General features: G+C 36.6%; 3 protein-coding genes across 6 annotated transcripts in view; 2 read left to right on the top strand and 1 right to left on the bottom strand.

The window, feature by feature from the left end:
• LOC149709904 (uncharacterized) overlaps positions 1-26,221 on the top strand; it is a 380,702-nt gene that overhangs the window by 22,157 nt on the left and 332,324 nt on the right. The window lies entirely within an intron of this gene.
• Positions 12,529-13,734, top strand: LOC149709907 (uncharacterized). 3 transcript variants are annotated; one of them, XM_089858150.1, is made up of 3 exons: positions 12,529-12,693; positions 12,757-12,867; positions 12,949-13,734. In XM_089858150.1, exon 3 carries the CDS (start codon positions 13,005-13,007, stop codon positions 13,401-13,403), a length of 399 nt encoding a protein of 132 aa, XP_089714276.1. In that variant the 5' UTR covers positions 12,529-12,693; positions 12,757-12,867; positions 12,949-13,004; the 3' UTR covers positions 13,404-13,734. The 3 variants fall into 3 exon arrangements, with proteins under 3 accessions (XP_089714276.1, XP_089714275.1, XP_089714273.1); XM_089858149.1 differs by having other exon boundaries at positions 12,946-13,734; XM_089858147.1 differs by having other exon boundaries at positions 12,757-13,734.
• LOC149709906 (uncharacterized) lies at positions 13,583-15,519 on the bottom strand. Its single transcript, XM_089858146.1, has 5 exons — positions 15,373-15,519; positions 15,193-15,309; positions 14,839-15,128; positions 14,601-14,777; positions 13,583-14,329 (listed from the first exon to the last, which is right to left on the bottom strand). The coding sequence occupies exons 3-5, from the start codon at positions 15,119-15,121 to the stop codon at positions 13,950-13,952; spliced, it is 840 nt and encodes a 279-aa protein (XP_089714272.1). The 5' UTR covers positions 15,122-15,128; positions 15,193-15,309; positions 15,373-15,519; the 3' UTR covers positions 13,583-13,949.

The raw sequence follows: 26,221 nt of genomic DNA, 5'->3' as shown, positions 1-26,221 counted from the left end.
TATCAAACCATTCTTCATGCAATGCTAAATATGAGCCAGGTGTGATGAAGTTGGCTCTGTGGTAAACACCTTAAAATGGTCAGGGATATAGGCAACATTTGGTCAGGGATAACCTGGAAAAGTCAGGGATTTTCAAAGTAAAACTTTCGTACGAACCCTGCCTCATACTTATCAATGTTTCTTCTGAAGGAAACAAGGTATTCAACAAACCAAACTCAATTTTATACCCCCGACTTTTGAATTTGCTTTGATAGTCTCTTGCTTTTTAATTCTTGAGAATGCTATATTCCAAGGTGTTAAGAGAGTATAGACTTGGAGAAAGTTTCTATGTATTGGTATAGTGCCTGTGTGGCCTGGCCTGCCTACGGGGTTATCATATTGTACACAAACTATGGTCGATTTTTTTGGGGCTCCCCTTTTTTGCTGTTTGGGGGTCCCTTTATGATGGGAAAGAATTGGGTCCCTGTCGGGTCGGGTTGGGTTGTGCTTTCCATGATTTTTTTTTTACTTTTTTATTTTGGAATTTTGGTTTATTTTCAAGTTGGAATTCTATCTTTTTTACAAGTTTGTGTTAAAGATCAGATGTTTTATGATGACAAATTGGATGGACTTTTACTAGTTATAAGTTGTCATGTTGCACTGTGGAAAATAGGTTGAAATTTAACTGAATGGCAACGATATAATGAAAATGAAAAGTATTAAAATTTTTATGTGAAAAGAAAATAGGGCAAAAATTAAGGATTTTAGTTTATGTGTAAATTTTTAAATAGACCAAAGATTTATTTAAGGGTTTTCGTTTTTAATCGATTTTAAAATTACTTTAAACGTTCAGGGAAAATCAGGTAAAGTTAGGGAATTTACAAATGAAATATTTATAGCAACCCTAGCTGGTACAGTTAATTAAATCCTAGTAGGGTTTGTGCGAAATTGATGTGAATTTTGAATATTTTTCTACGTTCAGATACGAAGTAGATTATAAAGCCGATAAACTGTTCCTTCCCTCCGGTATACGCATTAATAATTAGTTTTTGGACCTTCGGATTTAATTAAAAACACTCATTTTCGATTTTTTTTCCTACCCTCCTCTCTTTTGGTACTTTCATCGTAGTTAAATTCTTTTCTTTCAACTATATAGGACTAGTTTTTGGGGTGCCAGGGAAAAGCTTTCTCAGTTAACGTAGTTTGAACTCCGCGGGTGTTCGTCGGCGCTGGGGTTGCGCCCCTTTTAGTCCCAAGTCGGGGGGGGATGAAGCGAGGGGGAAGGGGGTGTGCAGAAATTAAAAGCGAAAGGATATAAATCCGGGCCCGCGTGTAAATCGCCTTCCCGCTGTTTTATGGTAATGAGTTTTGAAGGCGTTAATAGCCAAAGCCCCGAGACTCTGCCCCCCCATCCCCTATATATCCCCCCCTCTTTACGCTTAAATAATACCAGAAGTCAATTAAGTGTAGTGATTGTCTTAGCGATAGGTGTTTAGTTGTGGGGCTTGATCAAATGTACCTGAAACGACACTGCATACGTCACGTGGTAGAGTCACGCGCGCCTTCGTGATTGGCTAGAGGGACGTCACGTGGTAGAGTCGTGCCGTAGGAATTCGCTAGAGGGACGTCACGTGGTAGTCTTGAAGGAGAGAGGGATGGAGTTTGACTCTGTACCCCCACCTAAAGAACGGCAACGAAGTCCTCCCGGTATCCTCAGCGTTTAGGTAGGGTCGTACTGTACGGAAACGTAAAGGACGCCCCCTCTTTTAAAAATAGAAGCTAGTTCTTATACAAATACAACGGCGCTACGCGGCAGCACTTAACAATCGCCTATTCCAAAGGATAGGAGCGTGTCCAACGTACACTGGGAGAGTTTGATGTTATTCGTGAGAGAGACGTCACGTTACCACCGTCCTGACAATTTACTTCTTATAATCTACTTCTGAATAAAAAACCTGGGCTCACTCTTTCTCATCCTATTCTTTTCTGGCGGGAAAATAAAAGCGCGAAGAAAGATGCACGAAGCGCAGCATCCAGCCTCCAACATAGCTAGCTAGTCAAATGGAGAAATCAGCGGGTGTTTAAAAAAGTGACGTATATCCGCACGCGAGAGTTTGTGGAATCATGCCCCTCTATTCGCTAGCTATATTAAAACTAAAGTGCCCTACCGTTAAAGTGGTGGTAACATCGTGAGAAACGAAAGTTTCCTTGCTCTGGGTTCATTAGAGCAAGCTATAGCCCGTCATTTTCCTATTGGTTTAACTAGCAGCGAAAGTAACCGGGCCACCATTTTAAAAGATGGCGGCATTTTTGATCCTACAGATTTTCTATGGGGTATAATGGATTAAGGACGTGCATACGTAATATTAATAAAATCGGTTCGAAGATACGGATGTTATTCCATAGTAAAGTTTTCTGGGCGCCATTTTCCTAGATGGCCGCGAGTTAGAATAACGTTTTCTCGCTACCAAGAGTGACGTCCCTGCAAAATTTCATATTCCTATGCTAAACCGTTTGGGCAGGGCAACAGAAAGCTTGGAACGGTTGTTGACGTTACTAACAGAGAGACACAAAAATTTGTTTTTAATACAAACAGTTCCACTCTCTCTTTAGAGATAGACACGGTGTTTAAAAGTTGGCCTCGTTCTCTGTTTTGCTAATGGCTTGAGCTCTTTTATCCCTTGATACTTTTTTGGCCAGAGGAGGGAGGGGGGAGTGGTTTAGTATTTTTTATGACGAAGACCATCGTCAGCTTTTTCGGGGGGGGGGGGGTAGAAGGATCTGGGAGAGATGCAAAAAGGAATGTTGCAGACATATATTATATTTTGTACAACTTTTTTTCACTACAACAAATCTGGTTTTCTAACTCATTCGTTTTACTAAAGGGGTTTGAAATATTTTTAAATTTAAAATTAGTATTAATGACTTTTCCACGAGAATATTTTATTTAAAAGTTTTATTATATTATTTTCTTGAATATAAAACTAGTTTTATTATTTTTTATTAAAAGAGGGTATAAAGGGAAAGCCGATATCTAGGGGTTTTGAACACCATGTATTTCCTATTGCCCCTGTAGAAATGTTGTTCCTGCTGAGCTTCGATGTGCAAGGAAAAGCTAATATTCAGGAGTTTTTTTTTTAAGTAAAATTCTTTTGGTTTGATTTGTACATTTTTTTTCTAAGAATGTTACGACGTTTACTGCTTAATATTCTTAAGTACTTAATGCAAACCAAAATCAAATGATGTTATTAAATCAATTCGTAATTTCGCAAAAACACAGAGTAGTACCAACAATACCATGGAATAAAAAAATAGGACTAGATATATACTATTATTAGCGATAAAACTTCGCGACGTTTATAGAGGTTGAGTGGGTTGCTGGTTACATTAAAGAAATGAGAAAAATAAGAAGGGTTATGTCATGGACTTTTTTCATTTCTGAGAGGACTAGCAAAAAATGTTTATTAGTTTTTGGGGCTCAAGGATACATTTTCCAGTGATATCTTTGAAATTCATTAATTTCTTTAAATTGAACTTATTATTTTAAGTCCTCTCCCTCGCCTAGCTTCAATTGTATGTCAGTGACCTTGATATACTGTAATCCTGACGATGTTCTTGTGAATAGTTTTTGTATCGACAAAAAGGCGCAATTTTCTTATCCTCTATATAGGTTTTTTTATAAGATCCATTCTACGAAAGAAGAATGAATAAAACATCCCGCCTTCGACATCTGACTTCCATTTCCCTGAATTTCTTCAATTGGAGCTGAATCATCAGCCCCGTTTCAATATCCGTTCGATTCGCGCGCCTTATTGTAATGAAGAAATATTAAGAGCAATGCGATAAAGTATAGCTAATTTAGTTTATGGTGAAAGTGTAAGGTTTTGGCCTTTAGTCGTATTCCTTGTCTAATCGCGAATGCCTAGGCCGAAGCTAAGCGTATAGTTTCTTTGGTATTTTTTTCTTACTCCATCTCCGGATGGACTTTTTCGATTGGAAACTCGCGAAGTTGCAGGGGGTTGTTAAATAGATACTTAAATGCTGACTACCTCCAAGTAAAATTGCAATGGAACAATATTTAAGGAAATTTGCTGAAATGTATTCCAATTTAAGGAAAGCTTGCTGAAATGTATTCCAATTTAAGGAAAGCTTGCTGATACTTCATCCAATTTAAGGAAAACGTTGCTGATACTTCATCCAATTTAAGGAAAACGTTGCTGATACTTCATCCAATTTAAGGAAAACGTTGCTGATACTTCATCCAATTTAAGAAAACCGTTGCCATGGTACTTCATCCAATTTAAGAAAACCGTTGCCATGGTACTTCATCCAATTTAAGAAAACCGTTGCCATGGTACTTCATCCAATTTAAGAAAACCGTTGCCATGGTACTTCATCCAATTTAAGAAAACCGTTGCCACATGGTACTTCATCCAATTTAAGAAAACCGTTGCCATGGTACTTCATCCAATTTAAGAAAACCGTTGCCATGGTACTTCATCCAATTTAAGGAAACCGTTGCCATGGTACTTTTCCAATTTAAGGAAACTCTTAACCAGATTTTTATCTAAAATTATATAGATTCATTACTACCGTATATCAAAAAGTTTTGTAAAAAATATTTTCGTATAAGAGCGTATAACCACTAATTTGGTTAATACTAATTCTATCCAAGGCGCTTACGAAGTGACTCGATATTTAGGTTGAAGAGGCCTATCTTTGAAATCGAGCGTATATTGTAAAAGGTCGTGGAAGACCGCCCGCGGATAGCTCGTTGGGCATCCTAATGAAATGAATGCTTTTGGTTTGAAATGGGAGCGGTTGCATCTCCCAATTTCCTTTTCGCTTGTTGGACTTATAAGAGTACTCCACCCACACCGCGCGACCGACCTGGCACAAACCTGCAAAATTCTTCCTCTTTTTTTCCCTCTTTTCTCTTTCCTATGTTATTGTCTTTGACTAGATCTTTGGGGTCAAATTACCCCCCTTTTCTTAAAAAGAAAAAAGAAATAAAAAAAACTTCGCGGTTTAATGTTTTTATATAGCGAGAGCATGAAATTTCATTAAAGATTAAATGGGTTATTAAATTTTATTTTATCAAATGGATTCTTTTAATATAATCGACAAATTTAATGGTTGTCTCAGATTTACATTGGGGTTTTTTGTGGGGGTTTTGAAGGGAAGAGGGAAATCTTTTCGAACTAATTTGATTGAGGTCTGTTTAAGCTCATTCAGGGTTATATTTAAAAAATATATATTTTGGGGTTTTTAAGTGTTAAGTCGTGAAGTTTTTGGATAGTTACATTTAAAACCAAGTTTTATTTTGTTGTAGGATGTATATAGTATACAAATTTTTGGGACAGTCGAATGAACTTTATATATGGGAGTTATCGCGTCAGAAGGTTTTGATAAGTTTCTTCTCTGGCAGCCATTTTGCAAGATGGCCGCGGATTTAAACCAAATTTTATACAGATTTACTATAGAGTACAATAAAAGGCAATACAGAATTACGTTATAATCCGTTAAAATTTATGGCATCACGAGGAAACATTCGAAAACTTTCCCATTTGACGAAAAACAGAAACTATACTTTTGACTATACTTCAGATTCTGTCTATACATAGTTTTCAGGCTTGGAGGATTCATTCCATTTACACAAGGATTCCAGGCAACTTTGAGGACAAAGTAGTATCTGCTCTATTGTCCAGTCCTCGCAAGTAGCCTCTACTCCTTGTGTAAATGGTATGAATCCTCCTAGCCTAATAACTGTACAACTTGCAGCACAGCTCTACAGCTATATACAACAAAAACAAAACCGTCTGAAACTAAATTCTTAAATTACAAAATGTTTTTGAATTGGACTTCTGTAAAAAAACTTTTCCTGGGCCTAGGCTTTCCTCGTACTGTAAGCTAATGATTTCTATAAACGAAATGTAGGCGTGAGCGCTCGTATTTTAAAAGCAACCCCTTTCATTGTTCTGGCGTCTGCTAACGAACGAACGCTATACGTAAAACCACAGTTTAACAGGGCTGCCACCCACCCACTCGCTCGCACGCTCTCTGGGCTCTGGCTCGTGCAAAAGAAAAAGAAAACCTTAGCTGCGCGCGCCAAATAATCTAATTTCCTTTCTTCGTAAATCTCTCAACCCTTTATCGTTGGCGACCGACAGTCTCTCCCCCTCCTTTTTAACCCTTTGCTATCTTAAGCCTTAGTTACTCGCATGCTTAACCGTTTGAACTTAAAACGTTTCTAGCCGATTTTCCGTGGGCGTTAAACGCGCCTTGTCAGAATCTTCTATGTACGCGCCAAATAATCGGCGGGAAAGAATTAGAGTTGGCGGAATTTAGGCCTATAGTTGATCATGGGATGATTGTATCTCTAATTTTGGTCGAATTTTTATACCATAAGTTCATAAGATATGTTCAATGATAAGTTTGTTAATCTCTGGTTACAAACTGGAGCTTGTCATGAAGTGAATGAGGTAGGTCATAGATTCGAGGTAAAGCGAGGGAGGCCTGGTGAGGCGCTGCTGTCAAATTTGGGCTTAGTAATGCAGACTAAATAGGACCTAGATGGAACTTGGTCCTGCATGCAAAATTAACCACCGAGTGTAGGACTTCAATTCTCGCTTCCGTCGTTCTCCCTCGAACTAGCTCGAGCTGTAAGTCTCTCAGTAGCATTACGAAGTATGGGTATAGTATCATACTTATGGAAGGAACATATCACTTATAATCTTACGATTATGCGAATGGCTTTATACAGTAGATGAGAATAGAGTTTCGTCCGTGGTGTTTGGCTATATAGACCTTGATAGTTTTAGCCTTAGGTTATGGTGGTGTTGGTGGGTGCCTTAAGGCACGGCGGGTGGTTAAGCGAAGCACGCCCCTGTAAAACGTGCTTCTTGGGAAAACACGGCTGCCTCCGGGTAAAGGCGAATTAAAAAGGGGTGGAGATCGGAAATAAGTTAGCTCTCGCAATCCCTTCCCCTCTCTTCCTCTATCCTCTTCCGCTTGTAGTCTGTACTCTGTAGTACGACCAAGGCCTATATAGGCGACGGGGTGTTTTCGGAGATGTTAGGAGTCGCTTGCTCCAATTAGCAAAGAGCCGCGCTGCGCCCCCGTAACGTCTAAGGCATCATTAACACTCATTTCCTTACGGCCATCTTTCTTTCTTTCTGCCTTTCAGAGCTTAAGTCGGCTGAAAAAACACTATATAAGGTTGTCCGGTATCTTTGTCTTAAGCATGAAACGGAAATTATCGTTTATATGCCATTGTAATTAGGTCATCAGTAATTTTTAGGTATAGACCATTTCATCAAAGGAAAAGGTCTGGGAACAGCCTTTTTCTAAATATAGAAGGGAAAATAATAATAATAAGAAAATTATCTCTTATTACAATATGATAATTAGCATTTAATTAGTCTTAAAAATAATCAAGGACTACCGCACCATCCGCAATTGGTTAGTGGCGTCTGCTAAATCGAACCTCTTACCCCCTACCTTACCCTTATCTCTCTCAGCATGTGAGAATGGAATAGAAATAATGGATGGTCTATTTGTATTTATTTGAGTTGGTTAATTTTGGCATTTATTTTGATTGATACTAAAGTGCAAAATTAACGAATTTAATTGGCAGCTATTTTATGGTATCCGATTATCGGTATCCGTTCAATTGATTTTAAACTTTAAATATATAGCGTGCGCGTCAATTTTAGTAACTGCTTCATTAAACACATAGTTTCATCAAAATATTAATTTTGTTTAATTACCGTTTCCTAAAGGAACGTTCGTTTAAATTTTTTTAATGATTTTTATACACAATTTACTTGTATTTTTCTGTAATTAAAATAGAAATTGCTTCGATTTAATTCGTGCACGATTCGATACATGGCGCCAGCTGTATCGTAAATCCATTTCCTTTCGCTATAAACCCTAACTCTTCTATGTTGCCTGCCGCGTATTATTCATTATTTCTAAAATCAGATAAATTAGGCATATAAATTAATTAAACTCATCACGCTATGATTTCTTAAGCGCGAAACCAATTATAGTAAGTTATTTCGATACATAATAACAATAGTTAAAAGTTACACGAACGCCTTGCAAAATTCGAAAACCACGAAATTTGCATAATAATATTAGACTGTGATTAAAATTAAAAATTATTATTATTATTTTTAAAGTTACTATAGCACCTGCCTTAGGCTTCCTCTACTACACTACACGTGTTCTTTATTACTCGATTTTTATAAAAATAGGCCTAGGTGTTTTCGTTTTAATTTATATACTACCCCAAGAAAGTTGTTGTTAATTATAACGTGTCAAGGAAAAGTCTAATTAATTAGTTTAGAAGTTGTTATTTATTATATATTATGTAAGGTATATGAAGTATTTTTTTATCTGAGATTTTTAAGTATTTTACGAGACACGAATGCAGATTTATGTTTTTATTGTTTTTTGAATTTTTTAAAAACAGGATATCCCGTGTCTTTGAACTTACGTATACCCAGGTTTTAAAATTTCTTAAATTTTTTTTTTGATAATTTATTTTTTATTTATTAAAATGGGAACTCCAATTACAAAATTCCGGTATGTAGGCCTAGATCCACTTTTCGTTAATAATTGATTGATGAGTTCCAGATGGTTATTTCCAATAGATCAAAATTATTTCACCTATTTAAAAAGAAATTAAATATAATATAAAATTTATTTATTTATTCTTTATTAATTTTAGGACTGCCATGTTGAGTCGAAAATGTTAGTTCTATTATATTTTGTTCTTAATAAGTTATGTGAAAGACGGTGCTAATTAAATTCAGTAATAATACGTAAGACACGCTGTTGTCCTTAGGATAAAATGTCACAGAACATTTTCTACTCAAAATTGTCCATATTAAAAGCTAGTAGATAATACAAATTTTCAAATTATACCTCTAAATTATTTTTGTAAATCAAGACTTGTTCATGCGTGACATGATGACATCAATAAATTAGAAGTTGCACCCTTGACCAATCGTCTCAAGCCCTGCCGTCCGAAAAACGGTGCCCCTTGACCCAATGGTCAAGACGTCCCTGCAGTTGGTTTATTTTAGTTTGAAGTAGGAATTACAAGTTTGTACGCTATATTTGTCTTGTTTGTAGAGCACAATTTTACAAAATACATTTAGGATTAAAAAATAAATAAATAAATAAATAAATAAAAATACGGAAAAGAACAAAGACGTTACCCCCCCCCCCCCCCACTATGCATCGATTGAAACCACAGCAAGGGGAGTATCCCCCCGTTCCTTTCCGATTGGATTTGGGGGATAGGCTATAGGACTGGGGCTTGGTGTCAAATTACTCAGAGTAGCTATATATCCCTACCGGATGCGTTAGGACTTTGTTAGGAACCCAATAAAGGATCGAGAGAAAGAGAGGGGAACCAAGGCAAGGGGGAAGTGGGATTTCCAACTAATAGTTGACGATACTTTTGAATCTTTTCCCCCTTCTCTCTTATATTATACGTACAATTGGGCTCGGTTGCCGTTAGCAACTCGAGTCCAAACAAATGATCAATCTCTAAGTTGAGTTCAATGAGGGGGAATAGCCTCCCTTGCCCCCCCCGTGCACCATCGGAAGGTGGTTTTGAGAATGGCCGGGAAAGGAGAATACAATAGACAGCGCTACTTGAATTTTACAATGAACACTGATTATTCATAATTTTAATCTTATTCACGTCTGGTTGGTTGCATGCATGCCTAAAAGCCAGTCCATTACTTGAAGTGTGTAAATGTAATTGTAGATGTTGGACTTTAAATACCTGGTTTGGAGTTCAGGGCGTACGTAAGTAAGGGCATATAGATCGTTCTGTTAATTCCAGTCTAAGAGAAGGAAATACTATAGGGGCAATGGAGGTCACCTTCTTGGGTTATTTCCCATGCGCCAATAAGCGCCGCTAGAGGCAGTGCGAGTCGGCTAGCCTCGGGCGAACTCCATCTGGTGTTGACTCTTGGTGCCAGGTAATTAACCCAAGAAAGCCTTAAGTAGTAGTTGTTGTGGCCAGTATGGTTTACGACCTAACGTACTCCAACCAAGTCTTGATCTTTTAGTCTAATTTCTTTGGCTTTATATCAATCAGTGATTACTCTATTTTAATATTAATTTCGTTATCTTATTTTATTGAATTTTGAGGCGTTGATCTGGCAATGCGATTGAAATTATATTAAATTGCTTCTTCAAAATTATCGGCTTATACTTCCTCATTTTCTTCTATTTCTATTTGCCACTGATTATAGTCAATTTCTCCAAACACCGTCCGTGAAAAGAGGTTGAGAAAAATAATTTTTATCTTATATTTTTTATCTGCGGAGAGATTTTTCAAGAGATAATGGAAGGCTAGGTCTATAAGCTATAACATCTTTAATTTTCTTTCTTTTTAAATTTTCTCTCTTAACAGAGCTATTAGAGAAATACTTTTTCTCTCCTTATGCTAGCTAGATCGCATTTAGTACGCGCCCGCGTTACTCTGTAATTTTCCGAATGACAAATTGAATTCGGTTAACCGCTTAATTTGGGCAAAGTGAACGAATGAACGAGCTAGCGATGAAAACGGTTTTTTGAAAAATGACTTTTTTGGCCCCTCCGCCGCCGCCAATAGCCATCAGGGCAAATTTCTTCTTCAGTCTTTAACCCTGTAATTAAGTTTTTACTGATGCTCGTTTATCTAACTGGTACTCAATGGTTGCTCCATGGTTCTAGAATCAGAGTTAACTTTATGGTAAAACCAATGGCATGCAATGATTTTTATTTCTTTTAGTTTTAACCGTGTTGAATTAAGTTTTGGTTTTCTTACTATTCAGTCGTAAGTCAATATTATTAATATTATGAAGTATTAAGAAGTTTAACAACACCCAAAAATAATGATGAAGTATTAAGAAGTTTAACAACACCCAAAAATAATGATGAAGTTTAAAGTTCGATGGTTTCAAATGTATAACATAAAATCTAGGTTAATTGGAACGAATAATTTAATTAGATTTTTTTTTAATTTAAACATTTAAATGTGAGGGGATGAGATTGAACCATTTTCAATTAAAAATATCGGAAATTTCTTTCGCTATAGAAATAGTATGATGGTCACCTTTGACCTCAAATATCTCAGACCACAGATGGAATTTTTGAAATAGAACTTATTTATTCCAACCATATCTTTAAGATACGTCTTTAATTTAAAATAATAGTAATTTAATAATTATTATTTTTAATTAAATTAAAACACATTTGTGTCTCCTATAAAATCCTATAATTGCAAAAAAATAATTCATATTTTTCCTATAAGGAATTTAAATTTTTGGCAATTCGTTATTTGCTGACCCAACCCGTTAACTTATTTGGTGTTATTGTTTACTTATGTAGGCCTGGACATTAAATATTCATGAATTTTATATCGATGAGTAAACCAGGAAGAAATCTGTCGAATTACATAAAAATAGTGACGGTTTATATGTACTTTTGCATGGGCATAAATTAGGCGCGAAGGGATTATGCATGAAATAAGAAATGTAATGAAAGCTGAGTCAAAAGACCCACCGCGTAGAAGGAAATATATTCCTTGGCTCACCATGATAGGGAAAGGCAATGAATGACCAAGTTCGAGTTCGTGGAATTTAGTATATATCCGATCGTAACTTGAAATAACATTTTTCAAAAACATTGATATATCCCCACACAGTATTAGTAGATGTACTTCTTTCATTCTTCTAAACATTGGTGGTCCTCTTTTTAATATATGGGGGTTTTTTTTCTTAGGGGGAAGGGGGGGGGTTAATAGCAAAATTTGCATGCACGACCAGAAAGTCGTGGAAACTTTAAAATTTACGACCGGAATATCGTGTCTGGTTGGCCCTTTGCGATCGGATATTTTTGCAGAATTTAGGATTTTCTTATTTTAGAAGAAAGTTTAGTTGGGATGTTTTTTCTTTATCGAGAAATAGGTTGTTATCAAACGTGTAATATTTTGCTGCTAACATCACATGCATGGCTTCTATTTGAAAGCTCCTGGATTTTTTTTGGTTTTTTTTCTTTCTTTTTTTATTTTAAATTTTGAAATAACCCTTCCCTCTCCTCAAGTATTTCACTTAATATAATTATCATTTATAGTTAATATTAGGTCTATAAGCAATTATCATAAATACACCAGAAAAATACAGAGGTATTTTATGTAGTAAAGAAATAATCCAATAATCCATAGAATACCGACACTGTTGTTGACAACTCTTCAAGACCGTTCTCAATGCATAAAGATACTAGGAATTATTGTGCCACCATATATCCCGTGTTTATTTCTATGCGGGTTTTGTGGGCCGGGCTTGAGAACTTGCTACCCGTTAATTACGCCTCATAACTCTGACGTATTTCTAACTGTAATTTCATTGGTTGGTATCACCCGCTAGGTGCAACGCTCAGTGAGGTAAAATTCGTCATACTTAATGATTAGTCTATATCTCCTCCCACAATTAGCCTTATTCCTGATCAGCGCCACTAGGCTAGTGGCGAATTTTCGAACTATTAACTGACCATAGCCAATCAGAGGGCGCCAAAAACGGAAAGAAATTCTTTTTTACATTTCTGCTTGTTTTTACGAGTTAGCGGGCAAAAATCGTCGGTAAACGAGTTTTACGCGTGATTATTTCGTCCTAGAAGAGAAAACATCTTTGAAATGTCTGCTTTAAGGTATTTTTCACGATTAAAAACGATTTCAAATGACTGAAAATAAACTTTCGCCTTTAAAAACAGGAAAAAAGCAAGTTAACACGTTAAGCCTTGGCTCAATATTGACAGTTGAGTTGCTGACAGTGTAGTATATTGCCACAGTTTGGAGAAATTGCATTATATAATGTACAATTCGTAAGATTTAGTTTAAATATAATAGTTGTAACTCAAGATTAGTCAAAATTTCCAAGATTAACAACCGTTGTGTCATAGAAGTCTTTAGAAACAGTCAAAGTTACCTTTCTTACCACGCCTACCCTCGAGATAAAGTTATGAGACAGAAATGGTTAGGCGCTATAGCAGCTGGGGTAGGAACTAAACCACTAGGCCTGAATAGTTCACGAATTTGCTCCAAACACTTTCTACAGACAGACTATTTTCCAACTATTTGTTCTCAACGTAAACGTCTCAAGCCATTCGCGATTCCATCAATATTTGAAAATACAAAAGTTTTGGATGCAATGCCGCATTCCCCTACTCGTAGCCAAACGGTTCCTAAAGAAGCATTTGGACATATGAGTCCAAAAGATAGAACGCAGTTGTTGGAAGAAATGGGAGCATTACATGTTGATCCAGAGGAACTTAATCAATTGCGTACCTATCCTAATCATCCTGAAGAACCACTACCAACTCCGGAAGTTCAACCCCAAGTTGGTGCAGCTGTTATTTGAGAGTGTCATCATCAAAAGCAAGTAGTGGAATATCATTGAAATCCACTTATACACCATATACACCACGTAAACAAAAACTCCTAAGAAATGAATTTGAGTTATTGTTATTGCGTAGTAAAGAGAAGTTTACAGTAACAAAGTTTATTAATAGTGATAAATCAGTAAAATACTACACGGGATTTCGTTCTTATGAAGCGTTTTGGTCATTTATTTAATTTATATTTAATGTACAAAATAATGTCAAAACAGAGCACCCATATGTTAAACCTTTAAATATGTTGACAAAAGTTGATATAAACAGTCATTAAAGAAGTATTTTATAACCAGAAAAGATTTATTTTGTTCATAGGATCAATATATCAAAAATTCGCGCTGGAATATTTCAAATGCTCCTAGCTTCTCAATATCTACATTGCAACTGTAGATAGTGAATCCAACTTGACTGTCAAGAGTTTGAATTAGCTTGACGTGTTGTAATTGTCTCCGACTTAAAAGATATAACAAACACATAACACCAACCATCACTTAGAGGTTGTGGAAGGCTTATTAAATAATTCTATTGCAAAATAGGGTAAGAGAGTCATAAAATATTTGCTGGTAAGTGTAAGCGGGATCGTGTTTCACTATTTCTAAATCATTGAACAATAGAGGCTCGTCAGTTCTTGGTTTGTTCATATGCCACATTTGAAGGCGGGTTGTACAAACACCTCGTAGAGGTAATGTTTCTTCTCCTGCCCTTACGCAGTTCAATAACTGATAAAGTAACGCGATAGAATGTTTACAATCACCATTGGTTCCGGCTGGGCATGAGCATGATATCCATTTGAGTCTATTGGGCTCTTCATCAATAACGAAACAACTAAATAAGTTATAAGAAGTTGGTCTTCTATCAGCATCACAAGTTGCACGGAAGTAAAGCAAGTTTCCTAAATCAGAAAATCGTGTTATATACATTATTCATAATTTTGGGGCTAAATATTTTCAGGCTAGAAGGGTTCATATCATTGGCGCTAGAAGGGTTCATATCATTGGCACAAGGTTACATGTAGAAGAAAAGTGCAGACTACTTTTTCCTCGGAGTAGCCTGGTCTCCTGTAAATGGTATGAACCCTCCTAGCCTGAAAACAATGTATATAAACAAGCATGTGTATGTATTATTTATGGTAAATTACTTCACATTTTATTTTATATACAAACCTTGAAGATTTGATTCAATGCCTAAAATCTTGTCCTCTTTATAAAGCATGAACCCTTGCTTTTGCTCACGCTTTGCTGTAGCATGAGTTTCCGCTATACCATCAGACAAGTCGGTCAGCTCTAATTTTTTACCCCAACCATTCTTAGGCGTTACTCGGCCTTGAAGTCTAAGCAAACCTAATTAAAAAACTGCATAATCAATTGACCAATTACCTTTTAGGCGTATTTATTGCCCTACCTTCTTTTGACATATTTGGATTAACCGCCATTACATCAATACATGCTTGACATAACCATTCATCTTGCATTAAATTAAGTCGTACTTCTTCCTCTAAATTTACGCATTTTGGATGATACCATTCCAAGCACGTCCCACATTGTAACATCTTTTGCGTAACGTCCTTTGGTTGCTTACATATACAGAATAAGCGCCTCGAAGATTCTTCAGCGAAACACGTTGAAGCAACAAGTCCACTTCGCTTCTTAGGCCTCACACTCTCTTCGGCGTTTCTTTTTGACATTTCTTAACTAAATTTGAGGATTAAATTTCACCGTCTTGTTTGAATGAGAAAAAATACGAGCTTTCTTTTACTTTCTCTGCTCAACCACTTCTCGAAACCATTATAGTATTCTAATGTCCATGGTCGAAACTGTGACAACTCAACTGTCAATATTGAGCCAAGGCTTAACGTGTTAACTTGCTTTTTTCCTGTTTTTAAAGGCGAAAGTTTATTTTCAGTCATTTGAAATCGTTTTTAATCGTGAAAAATACCTTAAAGCAGACATTTCAAAGATGTTTTCTCTTCTAGGACGAAATAATCACGCGTAAAACTCGTTTACCGACGATTTTTGCCCGCTAACTCGTAAAAAAAAGCAGAAATGTAAAAAAGAATTTCTTTCTGTTTTTGGCGCCCTCTGATTGGCTATGGTCAGTTAGTAGTTCGAAAATTCGCCACTACCCTAGTGGCGCTGATCAGGAATAAGGCTAATTCGCCTTTAGATACGTTGAGAAAATGACTAGCTACACAATTATTCTTAGTAGCTGTATTTATTCCCGTTTATACCTTACTTATTACGGTTGACTTGGTCAAGCATGCAGTTGGATGGATAATAACAACACTATACTAAAGCCCCCAAGAAATACCCCTTGACCTTTTCTTCTTTCATGACAATAAATGAAGTGAAAATACGATATACTAACAGGGTATCAATTTAATCGGCAGAAGAAAAATATATATCCGCTATATAGTCTTTATTCATTAATTGGTCGGTCGAGACCATGGAAGATTGGCACGTATGGCCCAATTTTCTAACCTTCGAAAAATGTAGGTTCAATTTTGTTAACGTAATACACTCGATGCTATGGTCAGTTTTAGAAGTTCATTAACTGAAGTAATTTTATTCCGGGGATGATTGTTTTATGCTGAGGTCTAGAGGGAAGCAGTGGCTAATGAACTTCTTATTAAGATTTTGGGGAAGATTAAACAACCTTGGTTTTTCCCATAACATCGCTTCATTGAGTGAAACAAGTTGAACAACTTTAACTAATAACTGAAGGGATAGGGTAAAAGGATCCAATAGGCACTGATAATTTCGTGAACACTTTTGAGTTTGAAGAAATTAATTATTTATTATTAATTTAGATTTTGGTTATCTATATCCACAATTTGATGAATTTAGATTAATCATACATTTTGGAGTTATTAAATGACCATTGGGGGTAATATATTTCGATTCATTTGGTCTAAAATAGGCTTAATTCCTCAGTTAATTCATTTACTAACAATTAATTAAATATAAAACAATTAAAATTAGTCTATTTAAAAAAACTTAAAAACTGAAAATTTAAATATCTGTTGCTTCAACCAGTCCATTTGCTCCACCTTTTCAGATCTTTGTCTACGCACAAAGACAGTTTTTAAGCAAAAGGGGATGAAATGAGACTGGTGTTTGAGCACCTTTGTTGTCTTAAGGCGGGTCATCATAATGGTATGTGGACAACAAAGACTTAAATTAAGACTTGCTTTGAAACAAAATGAATTTGGTACAGGACTGGTAACGCTGAAGCCTTATGTATCGTCTTTGTAACCCTAAAGTTGCGACCCACGAATTTCTCAGGAGGGTGTAAATGTGGTCACCGTCATTAGACCCCGATATAAAGGACCCTTTTACGATTTAATTTCGGTGGTGCCGCGTTCGATATCATCCGCAACCCTCCCGGCAAGATTACTAGCTCCTCTCTTTTTATTGAGCTATGGCATTCGGGGTAATTTTTCTATTGGATTTAATACTGTTAAAGGCGTGAAGCTGCTATCTCTATATTCTTCGGGGATAGGTATAGACCGCGTGGTCGACTCATTAAAGGCGGCGGGCGCGGCGCCGTTTTGAGGTTTACAACGCCGTGTAATTAGCGGGCGCAAAACGTCACCCACCGACCAATATTTAGTTTCAAAGACCAAGGGAAAATGGTTAACCTGTATCTTGTTACGGAGGTGTTTTACTTCAACTTCAAATGGCACGTGGTGCACTGATTCTTAACCGTTTTCGCGCCCTTTTAAAAATATGGCATAAATTTTTTGACAGCAATTATATTTTGCAAACTTAAGTTCAAAGGTCTCAACCGTGATAATTCAATACGTAACAAAGGGGTCAAAAGATAATGGTTATTTAAATTCATGATATGTGTTCACAAAATCTGAATATTTGTTATTTGTTATTTAATCCGCTATGATATTAAACAACAAAGTGATAAAGAATATGCTATTCAGGATAAGAATACGACACGACACGCTTCGTATATCCTTGTAATAAGCGAAGTTTCTCCTTCGAAAGATATCCGTTCTAGAATTTCCTCTCAAGTCTCAACGTGACCTCTCAGAAAAACAACGAAAATAGATATCAACTTAAAGGGAAAGTCTGTACTGAAAATTTGGTTGTTGGCGCACGTGATCAATTATGAATCACGTGGTACTTGTTGTCCAGTTGAATTTTATATCGCAGCGTCATCTGCTTTCCCTCAATCGTTCATTATTTTAATGATTTTTTTCGAATAAACTATTCGTGAAGTTGTTTAGGGCCTCACAGCTTGTTTTTCCCTGTCGGTTTAGTGTTTTTGTTGACGTCACATAAGGGCGTTCCAGTGCACATACCGAAGAGATTGGTTATGTCATCCGTTTTCCTCGCTGAACGCTGTCCATCCATGCCTAGTTAGTTTATAAAGTAGTTAGCTTAAATAATATATTTCTTTATTATTTGAAACAAGTGTCAATTTGGGAATTTAGTAAGGACTCGATTTATCTGTCTGATAAATTTTGTTAATTTTTGTTAATAATTACGGTAAATCGGTCTGGATTGGAAAATTTCGATTTTGAATTGGGGAAGTTAGTTTTCCAAAGCAAGAAACAATTAAGAACTGATCTTAAAGAATTTTCCGTGGGCTTACTGTTTTGTCGACATCACATAAGGGCGTTCCAGTGCACATACCAAAGAGACTGGTTATGTCATCGGTTTTCCTCGCTGCACGCCGTCAAACACAACACTTTTATCAGGTAGTTTTCGAAAGCAAGAGGCAGTAAGAATTTATCTTGAAGAATTTTCCAAATACTAGTGTTGTATTTTTCCTTTACAAAAATATGAGAAATTGTTTTACATCTCCCTCTTCTTGTAAAAACAAAACCCGAAAAGAATCATTTGAATCTTTGGGACTATAGCGGCGCGCGCAGTTAGCCTTTCCCTGATATTCATAACATGTAAATTGAATTTAATGGTCCATGGGGATTATTATAAGAAAAATGTTAGCTCAATCTCAAAGCGATATGAAATTGAAAAGAATTAAAAAAAAAAAAAAAAATGGAACGAAACGGGGCTCGCGCGTAGGGAAATAAGTCTTCAGTTCTCGTTAACGAGTCGTTAACCCTCGGCCTTCTTAAGACGCTCAAGAAGAAAAAAGAAATAGGAATAATAACTCTTAAGATTGTTTGAAAGATTTACATAAAACCAGAAGTGTATAATACTACTTCTCTTCGAGAGAAGTGTGCCAGCTACCACAAAGCGAGCGTGGTAATTGTAACGTGATTCTTCCCAACATCATTTTACAATTATTATTGCAAGGTTACAAAACCGAATCACATACGCGATAAATAGTTCCCTCAACATTGCTCTATTAACGCTGAACTATTTGCCAGGGCGCATGCGCCTGTTGAAGACAATCTAGGTTTGTGCAGGTTGATTGCATAACTAAAGTTTCAGGGGGATGCAGAGTGTCATCCTTCTTCTATTATCCCCTTCTGATAAAAGCTTATTTCCCCTATTATATATTTTGTACGCCAAATTATTTGTATCTTTTATCCACCAACCAAATGATGTAAACAAAGGGTAGGGTTTTTGAATGAAATTTGCATAATTACAGAGAGTTCCGGTATAAATAACCTTTTAACCCCTAAAAGCGCATTTTAGACATTTTCTAGGACAATATTGAATATCCATGCCTCGTTAGTTTATAAAGTAGTTAGCTTAAATAATATATTTCTTTATTATTTGAAACAAGTGTCAATTTGGGAATTTAGTAAGGACTCGATTTATCTGTCTGATAAATTTTGTTAATTTTTGTTAAAAATTACGGTAAATCGGTCTGGATTGGAAAATTTCGATTTTGAATTGGGGAAGTTAGTTTCTGTAACAAGATGCTTCACGTAGAGGGATGGGGAGTACGATCTCTCGATGTAGACGCGTAATTTGAAAGCGATTTTCTGCTGTACGTGGTCTCCTTTCTCTTGTAAAGGCCCTGAGAAACGGGAATTTAGTAATAATTGCTTATTATCAGCGCCTGCAGTGATTGAAAAACCAATTATGAGAAGAAACATTTATTACATAAAATAAAATAAGATGTCTGCCTCTAAATTGAACCGATACCGATATTTTAGACTAGAGAGCCATCTATATGTGTGTGCAATAATAATTATAATTTTTTCCCCTCTGCGCATGCGTTAACTCTCTATGATAAAATCAACCGATACTTGAGTTGATGCCGATATTTTAGACTAGAGAGCCATCTAGGTATCTTTGCAAAAATATTTATAAAATTATTTATTCTGCATGCGCATGCGTTAACTCTAAAATCAACCGATATCGATATTACAATTACAAATTGTAGATACCTCACCCATGAAATTCTCATGGCGTACGGAGTGAATTTCGTGCTCATTTGAGGATTTTCCCAGGCTATACTCTATATCTTTTCACCCAAGCGCCAGCAACTTGATAAAGAGAAAGTGGTTGGTTATAAGAGAAGCGGGATGAAGAGACATTTCCGAGGGATGACTAGAGTGGGGGGTTTGATGATTCGCGCCTTCCCCCCCCCACGTCATCTCTCCGTCCCGGTCTTTCCCCCTATTTCTATTTCGCTAATTAAATTGCGTTTGGTAATTTCTGTCCTCTCTAATCAGGCCGCGTTGCACGTAGTGACGCTATCGGCCCTTATACACCACCCAAGACAGTATAGTGTATGGTGTAGTGAGTGGCTTCCTCGAATATATACTAATAATATTGTCGCCAAGGCTTAGTAACTATACTATATACTCCACCCATCTCTCGTCGTAATCTACGCGGCCGCCGCTAGTACGCGACCCGAATTTGAATTTGTTATAAATTCTAAAATGGAATTTCTATACCTCTATATAGAAAATAAAGTTAAATAATTATGTCTAGAACACGTTTCCACGTACTGCTTGATTAAGAGTTTAAAATTGCGTTAATTAAAAATACTTAAGTGCAGCTCATTAAACAATAAAGTACATTTTTACTAATTTTTACCGCTATGTTATAGATTAAGGTGCAGCGAAAATGTACATTTTTTTGTTGGTGTAACGTCTAGTAATTCCATTTGATGATGGCATATTATCACTAATGACAATAGAGATAGCTTTGATTTGGTTAAGTGGTACGTCACATCCTCCTTAAGTTTTTCCACTGTTCTGGCAGCCATGTAGGTGGGTTTCAGCTTTCTATCCTTGCCTTGGAACCACTACTGTGACAGAATTATACCACTAATTTTAGTCATTCCTTCTCCAACCGAAGGCATGGTTTGCCGGCAAAGTTAGACAGTTAGGCCTCCAAGAACCCAGTGCAAAAAAAGTCCGAATCTAAATTCATGTCGAAGTTGCAAAGAGCTAATCGAACTAAATGCACTTAACAAAACCACTGTGAATTTTAAAGGGCATGGCCTTAATGATGCACTATTCAGCACTAACGAACCCAAGTTATGTTTTGACACAATCATATGGAACTTCAAATCTGTACAATGCAACCCCCGATGTACGCAGTTTCAAATTGCACCTGACACGTGACACTGTTCACTTTACTAAAAGGTATCAATAGAGATCAATTGGTGACATGACAAGCCATAGATGGGAAATGTCAGAAAGAAAGGCTATGTCCGACAAACGTAACGTTTTGTTGGGTCCGAACTATTTTTGACTAAACACGCGATATTACTTTTAACGTAGGCGTTTTGATCCTGGGTTTATAATACTAACAGATTCGTGTCGTATATAGAGTCCGGTGGCCAAGGCCTAAGGGGTCAGCCTTGGACTTGCACCGGGATTTTCTTCCTAGCAATTTCCGGTCGGGAAAAGCGAGACAGATCGCTGGGTCCGGAACGAACTATAAGGAACTAAGGAAGGCAAGCAAGCGCTTTTGCTCGATCTACGCTAATAGAAGGCGAACTTCTTTTCCGATAAAAGCTTGTTCGTGCGCTCTTTAATCAAACGACACGCGATTCCTTCGCGTCACCCAATCTTCACCAACCCATCCTTTTCCGTACTGTTTTAGGGATACGATGCCCGCGACCAAGGCTTATCATTATCCTCTATAACTCTATATCGGTAAGATCCGCACTGCGGATGCTTTGATATCCTGACCGCGTGTGGTATAGTTCAATGTTTTGTGGTATTTAGAAGTTTCGTGAAGGAATAAGTTAAAACTACTGTAGTTAAGAAAATATACTAATATCCAAATTTCTGAACTTATACCTATATAGCTTTTCTAACAACATAACTGTATCGCGATACCTGTCGTATTTAAATTTATTGAGCCGCGGAAAGCAAACCACAATGTAAACAACAGCGATAGTTTATCTAATGATTTAATAATATAACTTTGATTTTGTCTCGAATTATAAATTTTCCGCTTAAAATCTCACTCGTATTAATTTGTACACTATAGACATTTAACGCTCCCTTGGCTTTTAAAACGATTGATTCAGATAGATGTAACTTTAAAACAGTCTCATAGCTCAGCCATTCGAGGATGACCTCTTGGTAAGGCTCTCTCAAAGGCTTAGCGAATGCAGACTAAATAGGACTTAGATGGAAGTCCTGCAAAATTAACCACCGATTGTAGGACTTCAATTCTCTTCCGTCGTTCTGCTAGAACTAGCTCGAGCTGTAAGTCTCTAGATAGTCATACTTATGGAACATATCTTTAAAACTGCTGTCACCCATAAGGCAAATCTCGCTTTTTTAGTATGACGATTTTTAAGGTGGCGTGTTCTAAATTCGTTTCGTTGGAGTGACTTTATTCAAAGTGGTGTGATAAGGTTGCGAAGAGTTAGTTCTAATTAGGTACGCGGTGCCAAGTGACACGGTTGATTAGAGGATATATCGCCTGGTTATGTTTACCTTTCTAGAGAGAGAGAGAGAGACTTGGGATCTCTTGATGCCGGTCGTTCTCGCTGATGTGTGAATAGTTTGCTTTTGTAAATGGGGTATTTCGATTTCGGGTTTTGGTTATAGGATATGTTCGACGATGGAGGCATGAGCCGTATCGCGCGGAGCGTCTATAAGGCCTATAGCGACGCCCGCGACAAGTCAACAAGGACTAATAATTTATCAAAGTAAACATTGGATCAAAATTTAATGAAAGTCCCTTTACATCCCCTCCCCTTCAATTCCCTTTAATGGTTTCCTTCTATAAATTATAACTAAGAATTCGTTCAAGTTGCGCAAAAATATTTGAATTTATAAATTCATTTATAGCCAGTGGACTACGAATCTTCAGGCCCCCGCTGAGCCAATCAGGTGCATTCAACCACTTGCCTTACACTCTGTACATTTCGCCGCCATTTTGGAGGAAAGGGTAGGACCTACCTTAAGCCATACCCTTCTGAACTCTCTCAATAGTGAACCTCTTCGATGTAAAAATGTTGGGTATATGCAACCCTCAGTATCGAGACGTACAAGGGGTTGATACATTGCCATCTCTGCGCACTCTCTAGACCCAAAGCGCCTATAGCGCAGGCGCCTTTTCAGACAATAAAACTTCAGTTTTTAATTTGCTCGTTCAACTTGTTCACGCATCTAAACTGGTATACTCATCTCAAGGTGACTCATTCAAATTAAGTTCTACCGTCTGAGAAGGCCTTGAGGTGAACAGCGTCATCTATTATCTTCCAGAAGCAAAGAAATGTTCTTCTAAGGCCCGCAATGTCTCAAATGCTACCCCATATTCCTGATGAAATTGAAGCAATTCTTATTATTATATCTCGTCCCTTTAAGGCGCGGTTTTAGTAAGGTTTCGTCTCTCCCCTCATAGCCTAGAATGCGGTGGTACGTTTTAAGCCTTATGAATGTCATTTGGATTGGATTTAAAAGGGAATTCTGGGAAGGGACGGCGCAGGATGGTCCTTATCTCGTCCTCTACAGCTTCCATATTCCGTAGAACTAACGCAAATTTTGGCCCCCCATTTTTTATAATAGTATATGGTTTGGGGACCCAAATCTCTTCAAATGCCGTGTAATTTATTGCCAGCACACCCCTTTTAAAGCTTTTGGGATACGTGTGTATATGATAACTTTAAAATCCTAAATTATCTACTCATTTGAAAGGATTTTAATATCGCTTAATTGATTCATTTATTCCGAAACGTTTTGCTTCAATATATCGCCTATAGAATTAAGGCAGGTTGGGCTATTAAGATCGGCTCGGGTCGGCTTTAGGCAGAGTTATGATTATTCAATTTGGACCGGTATGGCTGCTGCTATGGTCAAGTGTGCGGCCGTTTCAAACCAATTGATTCTTAAAGATTACATTGTTTTTTATATTAAAGCGGTTTGATACCGGTTAATTTGGTTATATGTGCAAATTGCGTGGATGTCGTCATACTACAGCTTCTGAGATATCTCTATACGCTCTCCTTACTACCTTACTTTTAGATATTTCCATTTGCTTTTGATAATATTTATTCCCACGCACGCCTTAGGCGTTTTTTAATTTGTACTTATTATAACCAATCAAAATCAGTGACGAGTAAAAAATTTATTCGGTTGAATTGGCGTATAGAAATGATTCTAGCGATGGCGTTCGACCACCAAGAGAGTATCACACAAAGTAGTCAAGTTGTATGTAGTACCTGCAACCGACCATCATCCACAGGTGGTTAAAAACTTATATAATAGAGGTCACAATCCGGCGGAGGGAGGGGGGAGGTTCAACTTAGTCCGATCGCACGGCGATTAATTTCACTTCTATATAGGCCTAGCCACCGTTCTGTTTTTAGGGTAGAAAGAAAAAAAAGTTTTTCTTTCTTTTTTAATTCGCCGTGATGCTTTCTAACCACTCCCATTCATTTCTTTTTTCCTAAAAAGTTGAGCGTGCAAAACAGAACTGGAACGAATACCAACTTTTTCATCCTCTTTCTCTTTGCTCGAAGGGGATTGTTCAGGATTTTAATTAAAGTTGAGAAGCGATAACGCAATAACATACAGGGTGGTTTGGTTTAAACTAATCTTATACAGGGTGGTTTTCCCAAAAGAAGGGGTAATTTTAGGACCGAAAGATAGTGATGTGGTGGGTTCTATGGGAAATCAATTTTGAGTCAAAAATGTAACTAATTCTGTCTCTGTGTTTCGAGTGTTTTACGGATGACCCCTTAAATTTAATTAAGGAACTGAATGAAGATCATTAATTTAATAAAGGGGTTATCCCTAAAACGCTCTAATCGAAACTTGTAAACGGTGTCCCTTGTGGTAAACAAAATGGAGATAGAAGTTACATGGACTTTTAAAAAGGGATTTTGTATCATTCTCCATGCAAAACAACAGAGAATCAATCGACTATTTTAAATTTATGAACAGTGTTTTTACAGTTTAAACTAAAAAAAGGTGTTGAGAAAATAGTAGCTTTTACATCCTGTAGCATTATTGGACAGGCTATTAAAAAGATTGGGCTTGCCCCCTAAAAAATATTAAGATAAATCTCTTCTTACCGTGAAGGTGTCGAGAAGTTAAAGGGGGGAGGGAGGCTAGGATATTTTCTCTTAGAGCTGTATATATATATTTTTTTCGAATTATGATATATAGTATCAGTGTCTAGATATTTTCGACCCTCAATTTGTTAGGGGGGAAAAGGCGTTAGTGCACGGGGGCCGATTCCCTTATCCTACCGTTGTATCTTGTCCAAAATGTGCGCCCCTAAAGTATTAGCACATGCAGGAAAGCGTGTTATTCCACGTCAGTGAGCTCGAACTAGTTAACAATCCATCTATATAGTTCGCAGTTTCAAAATTTTATGACCGTAGCGTAAAAACTTCCAGATTTCCAAATTTAAATGCGTGATTTTCGTTAAATTATTTTTGCTATCTATGGAAGATATTGAGCAGGGCTCTTATAAACCCTGAAAATTTCAGGGAAATAAATTGTTGATTAAAAATTCAGGGAAAACTCAGGGAAAGTTATAATTTTTAGTTAAAATCAGGGAAAACTCAGGGAAAGTTATAATTTTTAGTTAAAATCAGGGAAAACTCAGGGAAAGTTATAATTTTTAGTTAAAATCAGGGAAAACTCAAGGAAAGTTATAATTTTTATTTAAAATCAGGGAAAACTCAAGGAAAGTTATAATTTTTAGTTAAAATCAGGGAAAACTCAAGGAAAGTTATAATTTTTAGTTAAAATCAGGGAAAACTCAAGGAAAGTTATAATTTTTAGTTAAAATCAGGGAAAACTCAAGGAAAGTTATAATTTTTAGTTAAAATCAGGGAAAACTCAAGGAAAGTTATAATTTTTAGTTAAAATCAGGGAAAACTCGGGGAAATTTATAATTTTGAGTAGAATTTAGGGAAAACTCAAGGAAAGTTATAATTTTTAGTTAAAATCAGGGAAAACTCAAGGAAAGTTAAAATTTTTAGTAAAATTCAGTAAAATTTGTGAGACTTGAGCAACTTGATCCAACTATAAATAACCACTCCCGTAGTTATTACTCCCAAAAAACAACTCCTGTAGTTACTAAATGACCTTTCACCTGAAAATGTCAGGCTAATCGGTTTTCCAAAAGTTGTATGAACCCTTCACTTTGATATGAAATTTAATATGAAGAATTGAAGCTGTTTAAAATTATGTCGTGTATTTCGTTATATTAGGACGTGATTATAATTCCAAATTAATCATAGCAAATCAAAGGAAGACACATTTTTTTCTTTTTAATCGCAAGCGGCAATATCCATGAATCATTTTATAATTAGTCGATCGGATTAATTTCTAATCAAGCTAGTTCATCTTAATTTTAATGAAGTTAAAATTGGCATACTGCGGCGACGGGGGGGGGGGGGTGGAATCACAGCCCGCCGCAAA

This window comes from Phalangium opilio, unplaced genomic scaffold, assembly GCF_054372755.1.
Source record: "Phalangium opilio isolate 3A_F unplaced genomic scaffold, DU_Popi_V2 ptg000011l_1, whole genome shotgun sequence".
Lineage (NCBI taxonomy): Eukaryota > Metazoa > Arthropoda > Arachnida > Opiliones > Phalangiidae > Phalangium > Phalangium opilio.
The sequence above is the reverse complement of the archived record's forward strand: the minus strand, read 5'-3'. Positions and strand labels throughout refer to the sequence as shown.

Bases quoted from the DNA above. Each gene is read 5' to 3' on its own strand.
- LOC149709907 (XM_089858150.1), top strand. From the start codon at position 13,005: ATGAGACAGAAATGGTTAGGCGCTATAGCAGCTGGGGTAGGAACTAAA.
- LOC149709906 (XM_089858146.1), bottom strand. From the start codon at position 15,121: ATGTCAAAAAGAAACGCCGAAGAGAGTGTGAGGCCTAAGAAGCGAAGT. The intron at 14,778-14,838 runs GTAGGGCAATAA...TTTTTTAATTAG, and splicing joins TCCAAATATGTCAAAAGAAG to GTTTGCTTAGACTTCAAGGC. The intron at 14,330-14,600 runs GTTTGTATATAA...TTTCTGATTTAG, and splicing joins CATTGAATCAAATCTTCAAG to GAAACTTGCTTTACTTCCGT.